Raw genomic sequence first — 16,201 nt, 5'->3', positions numbered from 1 at the left:
CAGATGACATCATCCTGTTTCTGTCCCTTGAGTGTGTTGCCCAGACATATCTTCAAACATGTTTTTGAGGTTTTCTTTATATTTTTCCTTTAAAAAATAATAATTTTTGTCTTAATTTATATGAAATAATCATTATTATTTTGCAACTTGCTTTTTTCACGAGTGCCCAAAGTTAAGACGACCTGGCAGGAGAATGGAAACTGAAAGTTAGAATAAACAGATAAACAAAGTGGAGTTCCACATGCAGATTAGAACACTGAGTTAAATGGGTTCCTTTCATGCATTTAAATAAATAACAAGTATAATGCTTTAAGTGCTGATTAAACACTTTATTTAAGTCATTTGTTGAAAATCTGTACCTTCTATGTTGCTCAACGTCATCAAATGTTACATCATCAGCACAATCATTTTTTAAAAAAAAGCAGCATTAACAAAAAGGCACTTTACGGATTCATATATGGTAAACATCGTCTCAAACTTGACATTAACACAATGGCAGTATTTGATTTATTTATTTTAAAAATGAAAGGCAGTAGGTTTAGTGTCTGATTTCTAGGATTAGTAATCCCAGATTAGTAACAGCGGCATTAAACAGGTCCCCTCTCAGAGTCCCCTTCCTGTCGTGAGGCTGCAAAAGCTTCATTTCCTCACGGAGGCGAGGTAGGCGTACCAAAACAAGGCAACCATGTTGGCAAACAGCACCCTGAACTGGAAAACAGGATGGAAACGTGAGCGGCAGCGGTGGCGAACAGCCGTCGCAGGATTCTAGCGAGTACCAGCACCCACCTGAACAGGCACAAAGTTAATATTGACGAACTGGAAGGGTGTCCAAACTTTCCAATTCATCTTCAAAGCAGTCCAAAAGCTTCCCTTTAGCTTCTTTTCAAACTCTTCCCATCCTTTAAACTGAAATGGATGACGATATTACTCACATTTGCATATTGACACATTTGTGACGCACCGTTCTGAGAGGTCCTCACCTCCAAAATGTTCATGACAAAGTAAAAAATGAGCAGGAAGCCGGGGGCAAAGATCAGCCGATCCAGAAGCAGACGTTTGATTATACAGTGAGGGTCTGTGGTGGGAATCAAGGCCTCCATCAGCTGGTAAAAACAATGGCTCACTGGTCCTGTAATAAACAGCCTGTAGCAGACAAAACAGTCTCTTCAGGTGACACGACAACACAAGCAGAATAAGTCTGAAATAAAACCATTAAGAGGTGTTTATAGTGAAAAGAATTCTCAAAAATTTGGAATTTACATACAGGAATTACTGGCATTGTATAACCCTTACTGGACCACAGAATCACTCGGTTTGATTTCCTTTGTTTTAAATGTAAAAATAAAAGATCCATCCTCATTTTGGTCTAGAGTCTTACCCATAGACAGCATAGCGTGCAACTCCAGTCCCATCAATAGCCCCAGCTTTTTTTCTGGCTTCCAAATTCTGAGACAGAAGGTTTCCTAAAGCTGTGAGAATGCCGCTGTAAAACAGACACAAACACCACCACCGCCATCATCATCATCATCATCATCATCATCGGGGGAGGTTCTTCCTGGCACATGCTGGATTGGGTGTTGAGTGTTGACACAATGTCAGACCGAAGTTTACTTTACTTTACCCACAAAAATTTTTGGAACGTGGTAATTTGACTAACTTTTATTCGCCCAATAAATCAATGCTGATGTCAAATAATATGAAAGTAAGAAAAAACGGAAGAGAAGCGACAACTGGCTGCAGCGTAAAAAGCCTCCAGTTGCGACATGCAAAACATCTGACCTGGTTACGGATTTAGTGATGATGGGATATCTCTTCAAGAGAAACAGATACTGCTGCAGCAAACGGAAATGAACGGACGTGTGCTGGATTGGAACACTTTTCACCGGCATGGTCAGCTATTTCCTTGCACACACAACAGACTCAGGACAGACAAGTTCACAGCAACTCCGCCGCTGACTTCCGGGTCACGTCATTGTGTCACACATGAGGCACCGCCTACTTAGACAATAGACACGCCCCCTGGGCGTTCAATTTAGTTGAGCAAAGCTCACATTCACTGTCTAAATCAGGGGTGTCCAAACTTTTTGCAAAGAGGGCCAGATTTGATAACGTGAAGATGCCCGGGGGCCAGTAGATCCTTCTGATGTTTTTTAACCAGAAAAGTTACATGCAAATGTACACTATTATAAAGCAATTTTCATTGTCACAATTCTCTTTATTTTTCAAATGGCAGTGTAACCAAATATAAGCCACTCAGGCAGACGTGAACAACTCTAAAAACACAATTCTGCCTTTAATTCATATCTGGAGAGTCAGATAACATTGAACACTGAACTGTATGGAATATCTTAAATTTCCATGAGTTTGATAAATGTAATGCAAAGTTGTCTGTTATCATTCAAGTTTAAAACAAGTAAATTTTGCTCTTGTCTTTTACAAGATCGACAAGAAAGGAGGAATTACATTTTAGTGATTTATTTATTCTGTTAGTGCCAGCGGGCCATAAATAATACATTGTAAGACTGAAGTTGCGGGCGTAGGAAATCTTACCGCGGGCCGTGATTGGCCCCCGGGACGGACTTTGGACATGCCTGGTCTAAATGTATGAACTAAATATAAATAATAAGGACAATCGTAAGATATATAGTTTATACAAATTCAACATTGATATGATTCAGATAACTTTGAAAGAGGTCTATCAATTGTGTAAAGAATATTATCCCAAATCGCAAATATTTTAAAAAGTCCTATTTTTTTTTACACTGACAATTACCACAGATAAATAATTAGTTTCACAGCTGGCTACTTTTGGTGTAGTTAGATTTAAAAAACAAACAAAAAAAAACTCTGAATGTGTCACAAAACATCATTTAAACACACAATTTCTGAAAATGCTTTAATGGAACCAGCATTTTTATAAAAACAATAATTAAAAAAGTATATCTACAACACTGATAACAAGAAGGGTACAGTTGTATGAAATTCAGTGTACAACAAGAACAAATAGTGTTAACTGGCATGAAGCTTTTTCGGCACATTCTATTAACAAAGAAAAACAAAAAGCTTATCTGTGATCTGCAGGAAATGTGCAGGACCACTTAAAGTGCCTTCCAGTCCACAGGAGACTTCCCAGATTTCTTTAGGAGCTCATTGGCCTTTGAAAAATGAGCGCACCCAAAAAATCCTCGATGAGCTGAGAGCGGAGAAGGATGCACCGTCTGCAGGACATGATGGCGCTTCTGCAAGGAAAAGAAAACAAGCATAAATGCACAAATACAATAAAAGGTTCCACATTTTAAATCAGAAATGCGTAGACGCTGACGCGGTTTATAGCTGCTCCTTTCTTCTGAGCGTAGGAGCCCCATAGCATGAAGACCACGCCATCCAGGTTAGTGTTGAGCCACTGCACCACAGCGTCTGTGAACGTCTCCCAGCCTTTGTCTTTGTGGGAGTTGGCGTTGTGTGCTCTGACGGTCAACACAGCGTTCAGTAACAACACACCTGATGAGCAAAGTCACAAGATGGAGTCTGTTCAGGACCTACAGCTCTAAAAAGTTAAAAGGCATGTGCTCAGAAATACCCTGTTTGGCCCAGCCAGTCAGGTCTCCGTGCCCAGGATGCTGGAACCCCGGAATATCTGAGACCAGCTCTTTGTACATGTTTTCCAAACTAGAAGATGACAACAGATGCAACATATTCATCAAATTCTAAAACAGTTTTATATGGGGAAACTGGGAAGGTTTGTTCACCTGGGTGGAGGTGGCACAGGTCTCTTCACGCTAAAACACAAACCATGCGCTTGGTTATGACCATGATACGGGTCCTGGCCCAGAATCACCACTTTGACCTAAAAATAGAGACATCTTCAATAAAGGGATCAACCACTGGGAGCAAAAACTAATTAAACCCGAAGGCTTTGTTGGTTCAACTCTTATTTTCTCTAGCATTACCCATGAATATTCCATCTTTAAATAGTATGGCGTAAAGATGATGCATCTGTTTCTTTGATAGTTGATTAGAGCAAAGTGTTTAGTAGGAATTTTGGTTTAAATGGCTCCTTCACTTCAGCAGCAGTGTGTGTGTTCTGTGGTTTTTCAGCTGTTAAACTTACATCTCTGATGTCACACATCTGAGTCCAAGTGAACACCTGATCTGCAGGCGGGTAAACAGTGCGACGCTTCCTCTCCTCAGCAACGAATGTCGTCAGCTGTGGCAGACATCAGGTTGTTAAAAACGAGCAAAACTTCAGGTCGGGAGGTGCGACATCCCTCACTTGTTTAAAATATGGTTTTCCAAACTCGGCTGACAGCTTGTCTCTCCAGCCCTCTCCGATTCCTGCTGGTATCTGGGCGGAAGTGAGCCTCTCCAGCGCGGCTCTCTTGTTGCGTGCGATTCGCTCCAGTTGCTCCGAGGACAGAGGAGCAGCTGGCGGGCTGGCTGGCTCTGGCTCCGGGGACTTCCGCTTCTTCTGAATGATCTTAGTATATTGTGCGAAACATAAAGCCGGTAAGACGCGAGTAACTGAGGTTGAAAACATAAGGAGACACCGCTGACTCGGAGGTGCAAACATTCTTGCCTGGCGCGACGGCAGACAGAACAGCCCGAAACACCAAGTGTTTGTGAACGCAGCTTGGCGCGTCACAGGAAATGATCATTTGCCGCCCTGCCGCAATAATTAAGGTCTTTAATCATGATTAATTTTATGCTTTTCCTAATATCAATCAGTTGTGTGACTAACGCCAAGTCAAATGAGAAGCTAAACATGCGTTGGTAAACTCACGTGGTCTTTTGCATCCTCTTCGGTTTCGCTTAAATCCTTACAAATTCTCTTTTTAGGAACAGGACTAAAAAACGAGTTGATGGTTTTCTGACCAATCATCCTGTTTAGTAACAGCTTGGCTGTATGTCTCTGCAGGTTAGTGAATAATTGAATTTATCCTATCCGTTTGCAAACCGCAGCGAGACCCTCTGCACAACTGCCGCACTACTATCGAGAGTTTCCCGCCAAGATAAAGTTTTGATGACGTAGTGAGGGACGTTCAAGATAAACTGCTGCGCATTGTTCGTTTTGTTGGCTGAAACGCGGTGTTCAGAAGGGAAAAGCAACAAAAGCTTAGATATTCGTTTAAGAGACAGTCATCATGTCGAAGAACTAAGAGTTTAAGTCCACAATGTTTTGCTTTCAAAAGAGATAACTAAGTCAGACAATTTGGCTGTTTTAGTCCATGCATTGGTTTTAATGAACATTTTATAAAACAAAATGCAAATATTAGTTACAATGTTGTAACTTAGTCACTATTTACACTGGAAATTGCTGGCCAATTTCCTAAATCATTGCAGTATCCATTCAACAGGAGACTCATACATTAAACAGGGCACCATGGAGACGTTTCATCACCAGCATAAAGGATCCTCAATCAACACTGAAAGAAGTCCACAGAAGAAAATCAAACTAGAGAAGGATGGCAGAATGAAGGAGGAGGAAGAAGACATTCCAGCAGAGTTTGCAAATCCTGTTCCCTGGCAGAAAATAGAGACGGAGGGATTAGACTGTGATTATGCTCAGTTGTTCTCCAAAGACGAAGCAGATCACCTGTTTCATAAGTTAGAGGAGGAGTTGGTGTATTCAACAGGTACAAAATCCTTGTTTTTCTAAAGTTCTCACTGGAAAAGAGACTGTTAATGATTGTTCCTCTGTCTGTCCCAGGGGAGGAAGCAACAGTTCAAGTGTTTGGAAAGGTTTACAACATACCCAGAAAACAGGCCACGTATGGAGATGCAGGCCTAACCTACACATATTCTGGGATCAGACGGATGGCCTCTCCGTGGACTCCAACACTGGAATACATTCGGGATGCCGTCACGACCACCACGGGACAAATGTTCAACTTTGTTCTGGTCAACAGGTGAGAAATGAATGTAAATTTTGGGAACGGTCTCCCTGCTGAATGCGTTTCTTTTTCCTTCTCCACCAGGTACAAAGACGGTCTGGATCACATGGGTGAGCATCGCGATGACGAAAAAGAGCTGGACCCCCTCTGTCCCATCGCCTCCGTCTCCTTAGGGGCAGCGCGTGATTTTGTCTTCCGGCACAGAGATGCTCGGGGGAAAACGATCCGGCGGCAGATCGAGCCTGTGAAGCTGGAGCTGGCTCACGGAAGCCTCCTGCTCATGAACCCCCCCACCAACACGTTCTGGTACCACAGCCTCCCTGTTCGCAAGAAGATTTCCCTGCCCCGTATAAACCTCACATTTAGACGCATTCAGAGGAAGAAATGAGCAAAACAAAGGCCTAAAGAGGAAGATTTGACCAGAAGTGTAAGAATAAAAAACTAAGAGCCTTAGACTGAAAGCTTGGTGCAGCGTTCAAGAGTAGTCTGCTCTGACATGACTCATTTAATTACACTTTTAATACCTGAAAACAATCAATTTTACAGCTCGCAAACACACAAAATCTCACAACTATACATTAGTGCAAATTGCAATATTAAGGAGTTCTGGAGCAGGCAAAACTTTAGATGCTTTGATAGGAGCCAAATGGCAGTTCTCAGCAACAGAAATATGGAGAATAACCTTCCCAAAGTCCAGCAGGGATACCGTTGCTTTACTGAAGGAGCAGCACGTTCATCCGGGTGACGTGAACTTACTCAGCCTGCCATCAGTGCCTTTATGACATCATTGCTTCATGAGTTCCACATGGCACTTTGACCTCCACCACTGTGGGGATTCATAGAAATATAGAAAAATTCTGAATCCAACGGCTTTTGAATAATTTATGTGTGAGAATTACATCCAAATAAGATGACATAAACTCCCAGGAATGCTGTAATGGAGCAAGTAGAACCAATTCTGGAAAATTCAACTTCACACACTTTTTATGATATGTAACAACCTTTAAAACACTAGACAAAAACCAGGAACACCCTGTGGTCCAGAGAACTGAAAGAAGCGTCACGATCAAACGTCCTCTATGTTCAGCCGTTCCTCCGTTATGTCTCAGATGTCAAAATGTTTGCTGAATAAAAGCAGGTCACATGTTCCAAACCACGAAGAAAATCTTGCTAGTCCATATTCCTTGGGATTTGGATCCTCCTCCTCCTCCTGGACCCAAAATGAAAAAGTGACTTTCGTTTCGCCATCATCTGCACTGATTCTGCAGGGTGAGTATCACAGTCGCTGGGAACCACGTGAACCCCAGAGCTGCTGATTATTCTTCTGTGTGCAAAACGAGGTTCAGTCTTTGCACCCGCTCGTAGAAAAGCATGTAAGCGTTGGAAGACAGGACCTCGTGCAGGCTGGCTTTTCGCACCGAGTCGTCCGACACCCAAAGCCACTGAGAACTGAAGGCGAGGTGAGGCGGGGAAGGGCTACGGCGGTACGTGACGAAATGTCCTGAGTGCATGTCGCCGTGGTGAACCAGCACGGCTGTGAGCTGGAACAGATACTGTGAAGGGCTGCAAGAAACAAAGACAGCAATAGAAGAGAATAATCTCTTTATTTTCAAGTGTGGGTCAAAATAAAAGCCCTCAGACAATTTTCCCTGTTCTGGTCTGTATTTTGTCCACATGCATAACTACACCCTCCCTCACCTTCCTCCTGGTTATCAGACATACAAAGCATGTATCATACCTGTAGTCATAGGTGAGGCTGAGCTGTGGGTTCAGAGTGGGAGAGGGAAAGAATACTGATGAGCAGGTGCCATTAGAAAAGGATTTGTTGTTGTTTTGATGGTCACCTGCAAAACAGAACACAGCTAGTACATGTTAGCATAAAACACATACTTTACAGTAAGAACTGGGAGCCGCATCATGCTCAGATTTGAAAATTCCAACACACCAGTGTCATTGATGGTTGGTATCCCTGCAGAATTGCCTGAATGTTCAGTCTGAGCAGGGTTCAGGGCATGCTTGATCCTCCTCTGCGTGGAATTGTGTTTGTAGCGGTCCATTGACAGGTACTCTGTGAACTGCACATGCTCCTGTCTTTTCAGGGTTCCTTCACTGGACCATGTCAGTCTTTGTAAATGGATGCAAAGACACTGAGGGAGCTAAAGGAGGGAGAGAATGTGACTGCAGTACTTTAACCGTGCCTTTAACATCCTGGGCTGGTAGTGAGGCAAAGCTACCTTTCCCAGCTTTAGCTGCTTAACAAATGTTGACCTCTGGTTTCCTGGAGACGTCTCATTTACAGTTGTCTCCTGATGTAGCTGGGGACGATTAAATCAGGCACAAATTCATCACACATATTTCTGGGATCATTTATTATTCTATGCATACCTTAAAGAGAATCTTCCTGAATGTAATTCATGTAGGTAATACCTTTGTGCAGTTGTCACAGTCCACTTCTTTAATAGTTTCTGAAGAAATGAAATGCTGGAGACAGTGATCTAAAGACACAGGTCGACCCTGAGAAAAATCACCACGTGAGCTTGTGGACAGATAAGCAGAAACACTTACATATTGTATTGTTCCTGTTTGTCGGTCTTTTTGACTTACCCACTGAGGCAAGGGAATGGACAGGGACAGACTTTCAAATGAATCATATCGTACTGGACTCTAAAAAAAACAGAGAGGTATTCTTGACAATTACCCGAGCTGTGCTCCTACCCTGACCAGAAAAAACGCACTTTCTGCTTTGCAGGTAAACTGATCAAACTTACCTGTTGTCCACAGCGCTTGCACAGCATGTTGCTTGTTAATCGACCATGAAAAGGATGCTGAAACTTCCATGGATTCGGTATTGGATGAAGAGGTGCTGCAAAACAAACAAAAAAGACATCACAGGTGAAATATGTCTTACTTGCTAGATACCGCAAGTGCAATAACCTTTTTATTGTACTTACCGCGACTTATGCAGGTCAGTGTTTTCTCTTGAACTGGAGGAGTCTGGAATAAAACATAAAATGCCTAAAATTATCTGAACTCTGGATAATACGAAAGAAGCATATAAGGGCTATTTCTGTGCTTTCAAAGTGCAACAACTTACTTCTAGAGACTGCATATCAAAAAAGTGAGGGACTTTAGGTAGGCGCTCCCGCTCCTCCTCCAGCGAAGATGTAAGGACATGAAAGAGTTCATGCGCATCCTGAGAGATGATGCAACACAGTCGCTAGTTAATACATGAATCAATCAACTTGAATAATATAGAAACCATCACTGAAATGCATGATTGAATGACCTGTTCTTCAGACGAGCTGATGTGCCACCGATACAGCCTGAGGATATCCAGGAGGCATCCAGCATCCAGCAAATCCTCCTCTCCAGGCTCGGCATTCGACAGAGCTGCGAGGGTCGAAACATATCGTATCAGCAGGAGAAAAGGAAAAAAAAAAAAAAGTCTCACTACAACTTTTTTCCCTCGTCTGGTTTTACCTTTTAGAAGCTGTAGCAGAGTAGCGGACAGCTGGTTCTCTTTGCATGTCTTATTCATGGGTGAATCTAAAACTTTCTCCAGCCAGCAAATGAAAGACGGACATGCTGCTAAACCCTGAAGCAAAGAGTTCAGGAAGCAGGTGTTCCCTAAATTCAACAGACCAGGAACCATTCCTAAAAAAGACAGGTTATTGCACTTTAATCTACAACCAGTGTCATTATTATAACCTTGATTTGCCATAGTGGGTCCTACCTCTTTTTTTCTTCTTTCTTTCAGTAACTGGGCCCCACAAAACGTAAACTCCAGCTGCAATTGCAGCGGCTATTCCACCAATGACGCTCCAGTTTCCAGACATCTTGTTTCTGAAGACAAAATTCTGTTTAAGATATAATGCGCATTGTATTGTAACGAGAATATTAGTGTACGTGTCTGCTAGGATATTTGGCAATATAATGCTACCTGAAAGCAATATGGCCATAAAAACATTTCAAGCGCGAAATAACCTTTAACCTCACCTTACATACCTCTTCCAAACCAGTCTCGCCTGCTGGTGCAACAGCATGGGAAAGGAACATGCCAGCTCTTTTGTTAATTCTGTTACTTATACACGTATGTGCAAATGTGTGACATTACCATTAGCATACGGTGGAAAGACCACCGTTAGCGTTTCGGCTAACTTAACAACCGACAAAATAATTGCCCTTAGCGAATACCTAACTGAATCGTCCGACGTTTCCAAAAACAACTGAACGTTATCACTGCTTCGGGTATCACTTTACGGCGTTTGAAGGTCTAATGATAAGCCAGACTCGATATTTGTTTGTCCTCTGGTCTCCGTTACACTTATAAGCAGAACTAGACGTCGTAGCCCCGTTACGTTTGCCCTAGATGGCTGATTATAGGCTTTAAAAGTATGCCAGAGTGAAGATTTACCCGACTATAGGTCCACTGCCAAGGAACTCCGCAATAAGCTTATCGGAGCTCTGTGGTTGGCACCACATTATCCGTCTCTCATTGCGGAACGTAAAATGTCGCTCATGTTTCAGACCGGATTCATGGATCAGCGTACACTTGTGCTCACAGTTTACAGTCCGTCGAGCTGTGTGAAACTCGCTTATTACGAATTAGTTATCTCATTTATTATTAAAAAAAAATCTGAATGTTATAATTTATTTTTATTACCTTCCAAAGGATACGCTTATGGGATTCTCGTTTTCCCGTTAGGGCGCTAACTCGAAAAGTTATGAACTTATTTTAATGAAATTGAAGCCAAGGGGCTTTAATCTTAAATTACCTTATACATACCCCCCCCACACACACACATATATACACACATACATACAAACAAACAAATGCTGTGTGGGTTTTCTTGATGATTTTTATTTTGTTAAAATTGTGGTTAAATTAAAGTTGGCTTTCTGGTACTATATCCTCGTGTTTTCTTTTGACATTTGCAGATATTTATTCATGTATTACAAATACATCTTTAATTGTACAAACACGTTTATTTGTAAACATAAAATAGAGGAGAAATAAAGAGAAAATCAGTTAAAATTGTCGTGCTCTTTCATGGTGGTGGTGGTGGTGGGGGGGTGGGTGTATATTATCAGGGGCCCCCCTTCTCCACCCTCACGTGGGGCCCTGGCCGGGTCACGGTGATGGAGCGTTGTGTCCTCGTGGGAATCGTCGACGGAGGCTCCTGATTGGCTGCCGGAGCAGGTCGCTGTCCGCGGTGCTGAGATCGCCCTCGTCATGAAGTGAACAGCGATGAAGCCAAACGCAGCGTCTGTCAATAAACACCAAAATGGACGATGATCTGTTCCAACTGAGACAGCTGCCGTGAGTAGACTGCAGTCTGCCAACCAACGCCTTCTGCCTTTATCTCGCAGATTTGCGTCGGCGACAGACGTCGTGCTCGGCCGACGCGTCGCTCTCTGTCAGCTTCATGTTTGTTTGAGTAGCTCGCCGGACCTCATTTATCCCCATCTTCCATTAAAAGCATCATTATCATGTAGGCTATTTGGCCGGTTACATCACAGAAAAATGTTCCTCAAATAAGGAGAGTGAAAGAAAGAAAAACAACAGGGAACGTAGCATGTTTAGCCACGCCAGTTTGTTTACAATGGTAGCCATGTTCTAGAGGGGAAGGGTTTGCTATGATTTTATGTTATTCCTCTTTATTTCATTTCCGTGCAATTTGATGTTGGTTTTGAGATACTTCCTCATTTATTTGTCCTCACTGTCATTGCTGGATACCTAACCTGATTTACTCTCCTTAAACCTTCAAATAGCATTAAGCTAAAGAGGTGCAGTCCTAGCCTGGGCGCCATGAGGAACAGTTGAGTTATATAAATGAACTAATCTGACAATTATTTATTAGAATATAATGTGCAAGAACTTATACGCATATAATGTGCGCATTGCTTATTGTTGGAAAGGCTCCTGTAGTGGTCTACTGATAATTACCTCTGCAAATGGCTGTGTTATGTAATTACAGTGATTAAAACATCACTGTCTGTCTCTGCAGTCTCCAACAGTGGTTTCATCCCCAGTGAACCCGCTATTATCTGCATGTGGATAATTGTGTCGTCCATCTGTCGAGTCATGAACCCCTTTAGGTTATACACACACTTGCAAACCCGTCGTGTGGGTCACCTAAATTATATCACCACTAAATCACCAAATTTTATCCAGAAAAGGCCTCAGTCGCTGGCTCATTTCTCCTTTGTGCAGTAATTGTCTGAAATGTGTCTTACAAATGTTGACCTCCACTCTATTAAACATCTTTTCTGTTGTTGCTTTTCAGGATCATCCGTTTTCGCCGTACCGGTGAAAGCACGCGCTCCGAGGATGAAGGTGAAAATAGAGAGCAGGTCGTCCAGACTGCAGAGCAGACTGATCTGGAGTCTGCTCCACTTGCAGATGGAGCTCCAGTTCCTCGAGAGTTTGCAAATCCAACCGATGGTACGGTCTGGCTTGAGCCGTTTCTCACACACGGCATCTCCGTTTCCTTGATACTGCTATAAAATCACGCAAATAATTCAGAAGGAAACAATCCAAGTCAGAGCTAATCCTGCAGTCAAAATGGGCTGAATCACAAAATACTCTCCAGAAACACATTCAAATGTATCCCCTTTAGTGCTGTGAGACCATGGGAGGATTAATGGAACTGAGATATTTCCATATGGCTCATTGTTTCAGACACATTTATGGTGGAAGATGCTGTAGAGGCCATAGGTTTTGGGACTTTCCAATGGAAGCTCTCCATCCTCACTGGTCTCTCCTGGGTGAGCTTCTAACCACTCCAAACGCTGCATCAAACATTTTTTATCATGTGACTTGCGTGTTTTGTCTGTGCAGATGGCCGATGCCATGGAGATGATGATCCTCAGCATTTTAGCTCCACAGCTCCACTGCGAATGGAGACTCCTCAGCCTGGAGGTGGCGCTGCTCACATCGGTAATGGTTCTCTAATGTCTCACAAAGGCTCACAAAGGTGTACGCCCGTAACAAATCTGTCGTTATCGTTCCTCTTTCTTTATCGCTACAGGCTGTGTTTATCGGGATGATGATCAGCTCTTCTCTTTGGGGAAACATATCTGATAGATATGGCCGAAAGACAGTAAGTTTACAACTTTGCCTCCATTGCAGTTCATTTTGTTCTTTTTGGACTGGCTGAAGTACCGATTGAGTGATTCTCACTGCAGTGAAATCATTGATGATTGGGCCCTTCAGGAGTGATCAGATGATCACCTGTCTTGCAGGGGTGTGTTGTGTAGCACGTTCCTCAAACTAAACCCACTAACTTGCAGGCAGGAAGAGCAGGGTGGCTCAATTTAACTATGAGGTTCTTGTGTTTTTCCTTTCTTGTAAATCACTGATTCTTCCCCAGTAATATCATATTTACAGCAAGTCAAACTTCTGTCCATGAAATAAGGAGCCATAACAATCTGAACTAAATAAGCATGTACAAGACCTCTTATACTTTCGTGTATGTGCACACACAGGGCCTCAAGTTGAGCGTGCTGTGGACTATGTTCTACGGGCTGATGAGTGCATTTGCACCTATTTATGGATGGATCCTCGTCCTACGTGCTCTGGTGGGCTTTGGTATTGGAGGGGCTCCGCAGTCGTGAGTGTTACTCTGTTATTTCATTTGTTATTTTCAATAATTAAGTGCCATACCAAACTGAACTGAGATCATAGTGGTACCAAAAGGGGGAATTGGGTTTAGGCCTAATTGTGAAATTGCTTTGTGTGTTAGGGTGACGCTGTATGCAGAATTTCTGCCCATGAAGTCCAGAGCCACGTGCATCTTGCTGATTGAGGTATGGATTAACCTTAATGCTATGTAGCATAGTGAAATGCTTTAAAAAAGTGTTTGATATATGTATTTACCTTTTTTTTTTTTTAGATATTTTGGGCCGTGGGAACTGTATTTGAGGTCCTCTTAGCCATCCTGGTGATGCCCACTCTGGGCTGGCGGTGGCTGCTCGGCCTTTCTACCATTCCACTCTTCATCTTCGCCATCCTGTGTTTTGTGAGTTTGACCGTGCCGATCGTGTCAGGGTTTGTATAACACGTGACAGCTTTCTAAACGTGCGTGGACATCATGTGCGTGGCTGCAGTGGCTACCAGAGAGCGCTCGATACGACGTGCTGACAGGGAACCAGGAAAAGGCTCTGGCCACGCTGAAGCGCATTGCAACAGAGAACGGAGCACCCATGCCACTCGGAAAACTCGTAGTTGCCAGACAGGTAAGAGACATTTAGGCTGACATGTCATCTAATATGTGTGCGCCTTTCTTGAAATGTGGGATTATTTCTCTCATTAGGAGGATCGTGGGAAGATTCAGGACCTGTTTTCATCACACTTCCGCTGGACTACAGTCCTGCTGTGGTTTATTTGGTAGGTGAAGTCAGCAACAGTAGCATGGCCTCACATCCTGGATCTTGACGCTTGCTTGATGGGCTCGGATGTTAAATCTGGGCTTTTTGTTGCTTGACGCGGCTTTGGTTCCTGTCTCATCAGGTTTGCAAACGCCTTCTCGTACTATGGACTGGTGCTTCTCACTACTGAGCTGTTTCAGGAGGGAGGTGCATGTGGAAGTGAGTTGGGGAAATAAGGGCAATTGAAGATCATTAACATTTATTACAGCTTTGCTACCTCATATGTCATATCTATATATATTGGATCATTTATTCTGTATTTATTCCTCCACATCATTTTCTTATTATGCGAGCAGGAACTTGCTAATATATCAAAGAGTTTTGTGACAAAACAGGCCCAGGTTAGGGTGAGATTTATCACATATTGTTTTCTTTCACCCCCCCTAGTGTCCAAAGGTAATAAGAAGGAGCTCCGATGCAGCCTGGAGTGTAAATATCTGAACTCGGATGACTACAAGGACCTGCTGTGGACCACTTTATCTGAATTTCCAGGCATGTACAAGTTTAATGTGTAAGACGAACCTTAATTAATCTGTAATGTCACATTTCATTCGTTGTTACCCAGGCCTACTGGTGACATTGTGGGCAATCGATCGCCTGGGAAGGAGGAAGACCATGGCCTTGTGTTTCTTCATCTTCTCCATGTGCATCATTCCGCTCTACGGTTGCGTTGGCCGGTAAGATTCATAACAGCCGGCCAGAATCGAAAGCGGAGAACCATCCAGCATCACGACTTTATCTCTGCTGCAGGGCCTCCATGACCGTGTTGATATTCATCGCCAGAGCTTTCATCGCAGGAGGATTTCAGGCCGCCTACGTTTACACTCCAGAGGTGAGGCATCCAGTTACAGGTGTCAGTTCAAATCCTGGAGCCCATCGCTTTTATCCAAATCTCTACAGGTGTATCCAACGGCGACCAGGGCTTTGGGTTTGGGAACAAGCAGCGGAATGGCCAGAGTGGGGGCCCTTATCACACCTTTCGTAGCACAGGTAAGGGCGGCTACACCTGTTGAGCCTAAACCCGGTACAAGGCAAGAGATGTGGTTGTTTATGGGCTGGCCTTGCCTTGAAGGTGATGCTGGAATCCTCCGTGTACCTGGCTCTGTCTGTGTACTGCTGCTGCTGCCTCTTCGCCGCCATCGCCTCCTGCGCGCTGCCCATTGAGACGACAGGCCGGGCCCTGCAGGAGTCCAGCCAGCGCGAGTGGGGCCAGGAAATGGTGGGCCGCGCCCCGTCCCGCGGCTCAGTGAGGATCCCCCATTCCTCCTCTGGGTCGCAGGGCTGACCTCAGCTGGAATTTTCCTAACGGCTGACCACAACGAGGGGAAAAAAACAAGAACAAGAACAGCCAGACTGGTTTCCTGTGCCCATCTCCTGTCCCATCATAAGAGTTTGTGCACCACAGGGGCTTCCAAAGAGCCAGGCAGCACTGTTTTACATATTATTGCTATAGTTATCTGCTACCACCGCTGTCACCATTTTGCCAGTGTATAACTGCACACAGGGTGACAACCAGAGGGGCAAAGGTCACCAGGGTAAGCCTGATAAAATAGCTGGTGGATGACGCAACAGAGGGAAACTCAATATTAAATAAACCTTCCTCCTTGTCTGAAGCAATCTTTAGGCTAGGAGATTCTCAGCACTACTACTAAAACGCTGCAGCTTGGGAAGAGAAAGAGTATTATTTAGTGCCCTCGCATTGCCTGTTAATAAACACTAAACTTGCAACCTCGATTTCATGGAAATGTACACTGCTAGAAAACAAGTGTACAGGTTTTAATGAAGAACAATCGCTTCTTCCATGCAGGTGATGGCAACAGTGCACTCTGAGTCACAAAACTCCAAAAGGGACCATACATATGAGAATTCCACTGTATATT

General features: G+C 43.5%; 5 protein-coding genes across 14 annotated transcripts; 2 read left to right on the top strand and 3 right to left on the bottom strand.

Annotated features, from left to right (window-relative positions):
- Positions 1 to 308: 308 nt before the first annotated feature.
- Positions 309 to 1,979, bottom strand: pxmp2 (peroxisomal membrane protein 2). Its single transcript, XM_003974908.3, has 5 exons — positions 1,780 to 1,979; positions 1,379 to 1,483; positions 981 to 1,143; positions 787 to 906; positions 309 to 708 (listed from the first exon to the last, which is right to left on the bottom strand). The coding sequence occupies exons 1-5, from the start codon at positions 1,887 to 1,889 to the stop codon at positions 640 to 642; spliced, it is 567 nt and encodes a 188-aa protein (XP_003974957.1). The 5' UTR covers positions 1,890 to 1,979; the 3' UTR covers positions 309 to 639.
- A 900-nt stretch (positions 1,980 to 2,879) lies between these two features.
- Positions 2,880 to 5,039, bottom strand: unga (uracil DNA glycosylase a). The gene is made up of 7 exons (XM_011615739.2): positions 4,781 to 5,039; positions 4,274 to 4,477; positions 4,112 to 4,207; positions 3,750 to 3,847; positions 3,581 to 3,669; positions 3,323 to 3,501; positions 2,880 to 3,239 (listed from the first exon to the last, which is right to left on the bottom strand). The coding sequence occupies exons 1-7, from the start codon at positions 4,877 to 4,879 to the stop codon at positions 3,099 to 3,101; spliced, it is 906 nt and encodes a 301-aa protein (XP_011614041.2). The 5' UTR covers positions 4,880 to 5,039; the 3' UTR covers positions 2,880 to 3,098.
- On the top strand, positions 4,260 to 6,370 carry alkbh2 (alkB homolog 2, alpha-ketoglutarate dependent dioxygenase). Of its 5 annotated transcripts, none has more exons than XM_011615740.2 (4): positions 4,260 to 4,506; positions 5,355 to 5,633; positions 5,708 to 5,906; positions 5,976 to 6,370. In XM_011615740.2, exons 1-4 carry the CDS (start codon positions 4,473 to 4,475, stop codon positions 6,277 to 6,279), a joined length of 816 nt encoding a protein of 271 aa, XP_011614042.2. In that variant the 5' UTR covers positions 4,260 to 4,472; the 3' UTR covers positions 6,280 to 6,370. The 5 variants fall into 5 exon arrangements, with proteins under 5 accessions (XP_011614042.2, XP_011614045.2, XP_011614046.2 ...); XM_011615743.2 differs by having other exon boundaries at positions 4,375 to 4,506; positions 5,341 to 5,633; XM_011615744.2 differs by having other exon boundaries at positions 4,377 to 4,506; positions 5,375 to 5,633.
- usp30 (ubiquitin specific peptidase 30) lies at positions 6,363 to 10,453 on the bottom strand. 6 transcript variants are annotated; one of them, XM_011615737.2, is made up of 14 exons: positions 10,306 to 10,406; positions 9,888 to 9,916; positions 9,625 to 9,734; positions 9,372 to 9,545; positions 9,178 to 9,281; positions 8,986 to 9,084; positions 8,843 to 8,885; positions 8,660 to 8,754; positions 8,496 to 8,555; positions 8,319 to 8,405; positions 8,126 to 8,206; positions 7,837 to 8,047; positions 7,630 to 7,753; positions 6,363 to 7,454 (listed from the first exon to the last, which is right to left on the bottom strand). In XM_011615737.2, exons 3-14 carry the CDS (start codon positions 9,725 to 9,727, stop codon positions 7,208 to 7,210), a joined length of 1,428 nt encoding a protein of 475 aa, XP_011614039.2. In that variant the 5' UTR covers positions 9,728 to 9,734; positions 9,888 to 9,916; positions 10,306 to 10,406; the 3' UTR covers positions 6,363 to 7,207. The 6 variants fall into 6 exon arrangements, with proteins under 6 accessions (XP_011614039.2, XP_011614040.2, XP_011614035.2 ...); XM_011615738.2 differs by having other exon boundaries at positions 9,897 to 9,916; positions 10,306 to 10,336; XM_011615733.2 differs by lacking the exon at positions 9,888 to 9,916 and having other exon boundaries at positions 10,306 to 10,453.
- Positions 10,454 to 11,022: 569 nt separating this feature from the next.
- Positions 11,023 to 16,176, top strand: svopa (SV2 related protein a). Its single transcript, XM_003974976.2, has 16 exons — positions 11,023 to 11,211; positions 12,179 to 12,336; positions 12,574 to 12,659; positions 12,733 to 12,831; positions 12,923 to 12,994; positions 13,380 to 13,504; positions 13,637 to 13,700; positions 13,787 to 13,912; positions 14,001 to 14,129; positions 14,207 to 14,280; positions 14,404 to 14,480; positions 14,709 to 14,813; positions 14,887 to 14,998; positions 15,072 to 15,153; positions 15,222 to 15,311; positions 15,394 to 16,176. Exons 1-16 carry the CDS (start codon positions 11,177 to 11,179, stop codon positions 15,604 to 15,606), a joined length of 1,647 nt encoding a protein of 548 aa, XP_003975025.1. The 5' UTR covers positions 11,023 to 11,176; the 3' UTR covers positions 15,607 to 16,176.
- Positions 16,177 to 16,201: the final 25 nt, after the last annotated feature.

Source organism: Takifugu rubripes, chromosome 21 (assembly GCF_901000725.2).
Source record: "Takifugu rubripes chromosome 21, fTakRub1.2, whole genome shotgun sequence".
Taxonomy (NCBI): Eukaryota; Metazoa; Chordata; class Actinopteri; order Tetraodontiformes; family Tetraodontidae; genus Takifugu; species Takifugu rubripes.
This window is presented reverse-complemented; position numbering and strand designations above follow the sequence as displayed.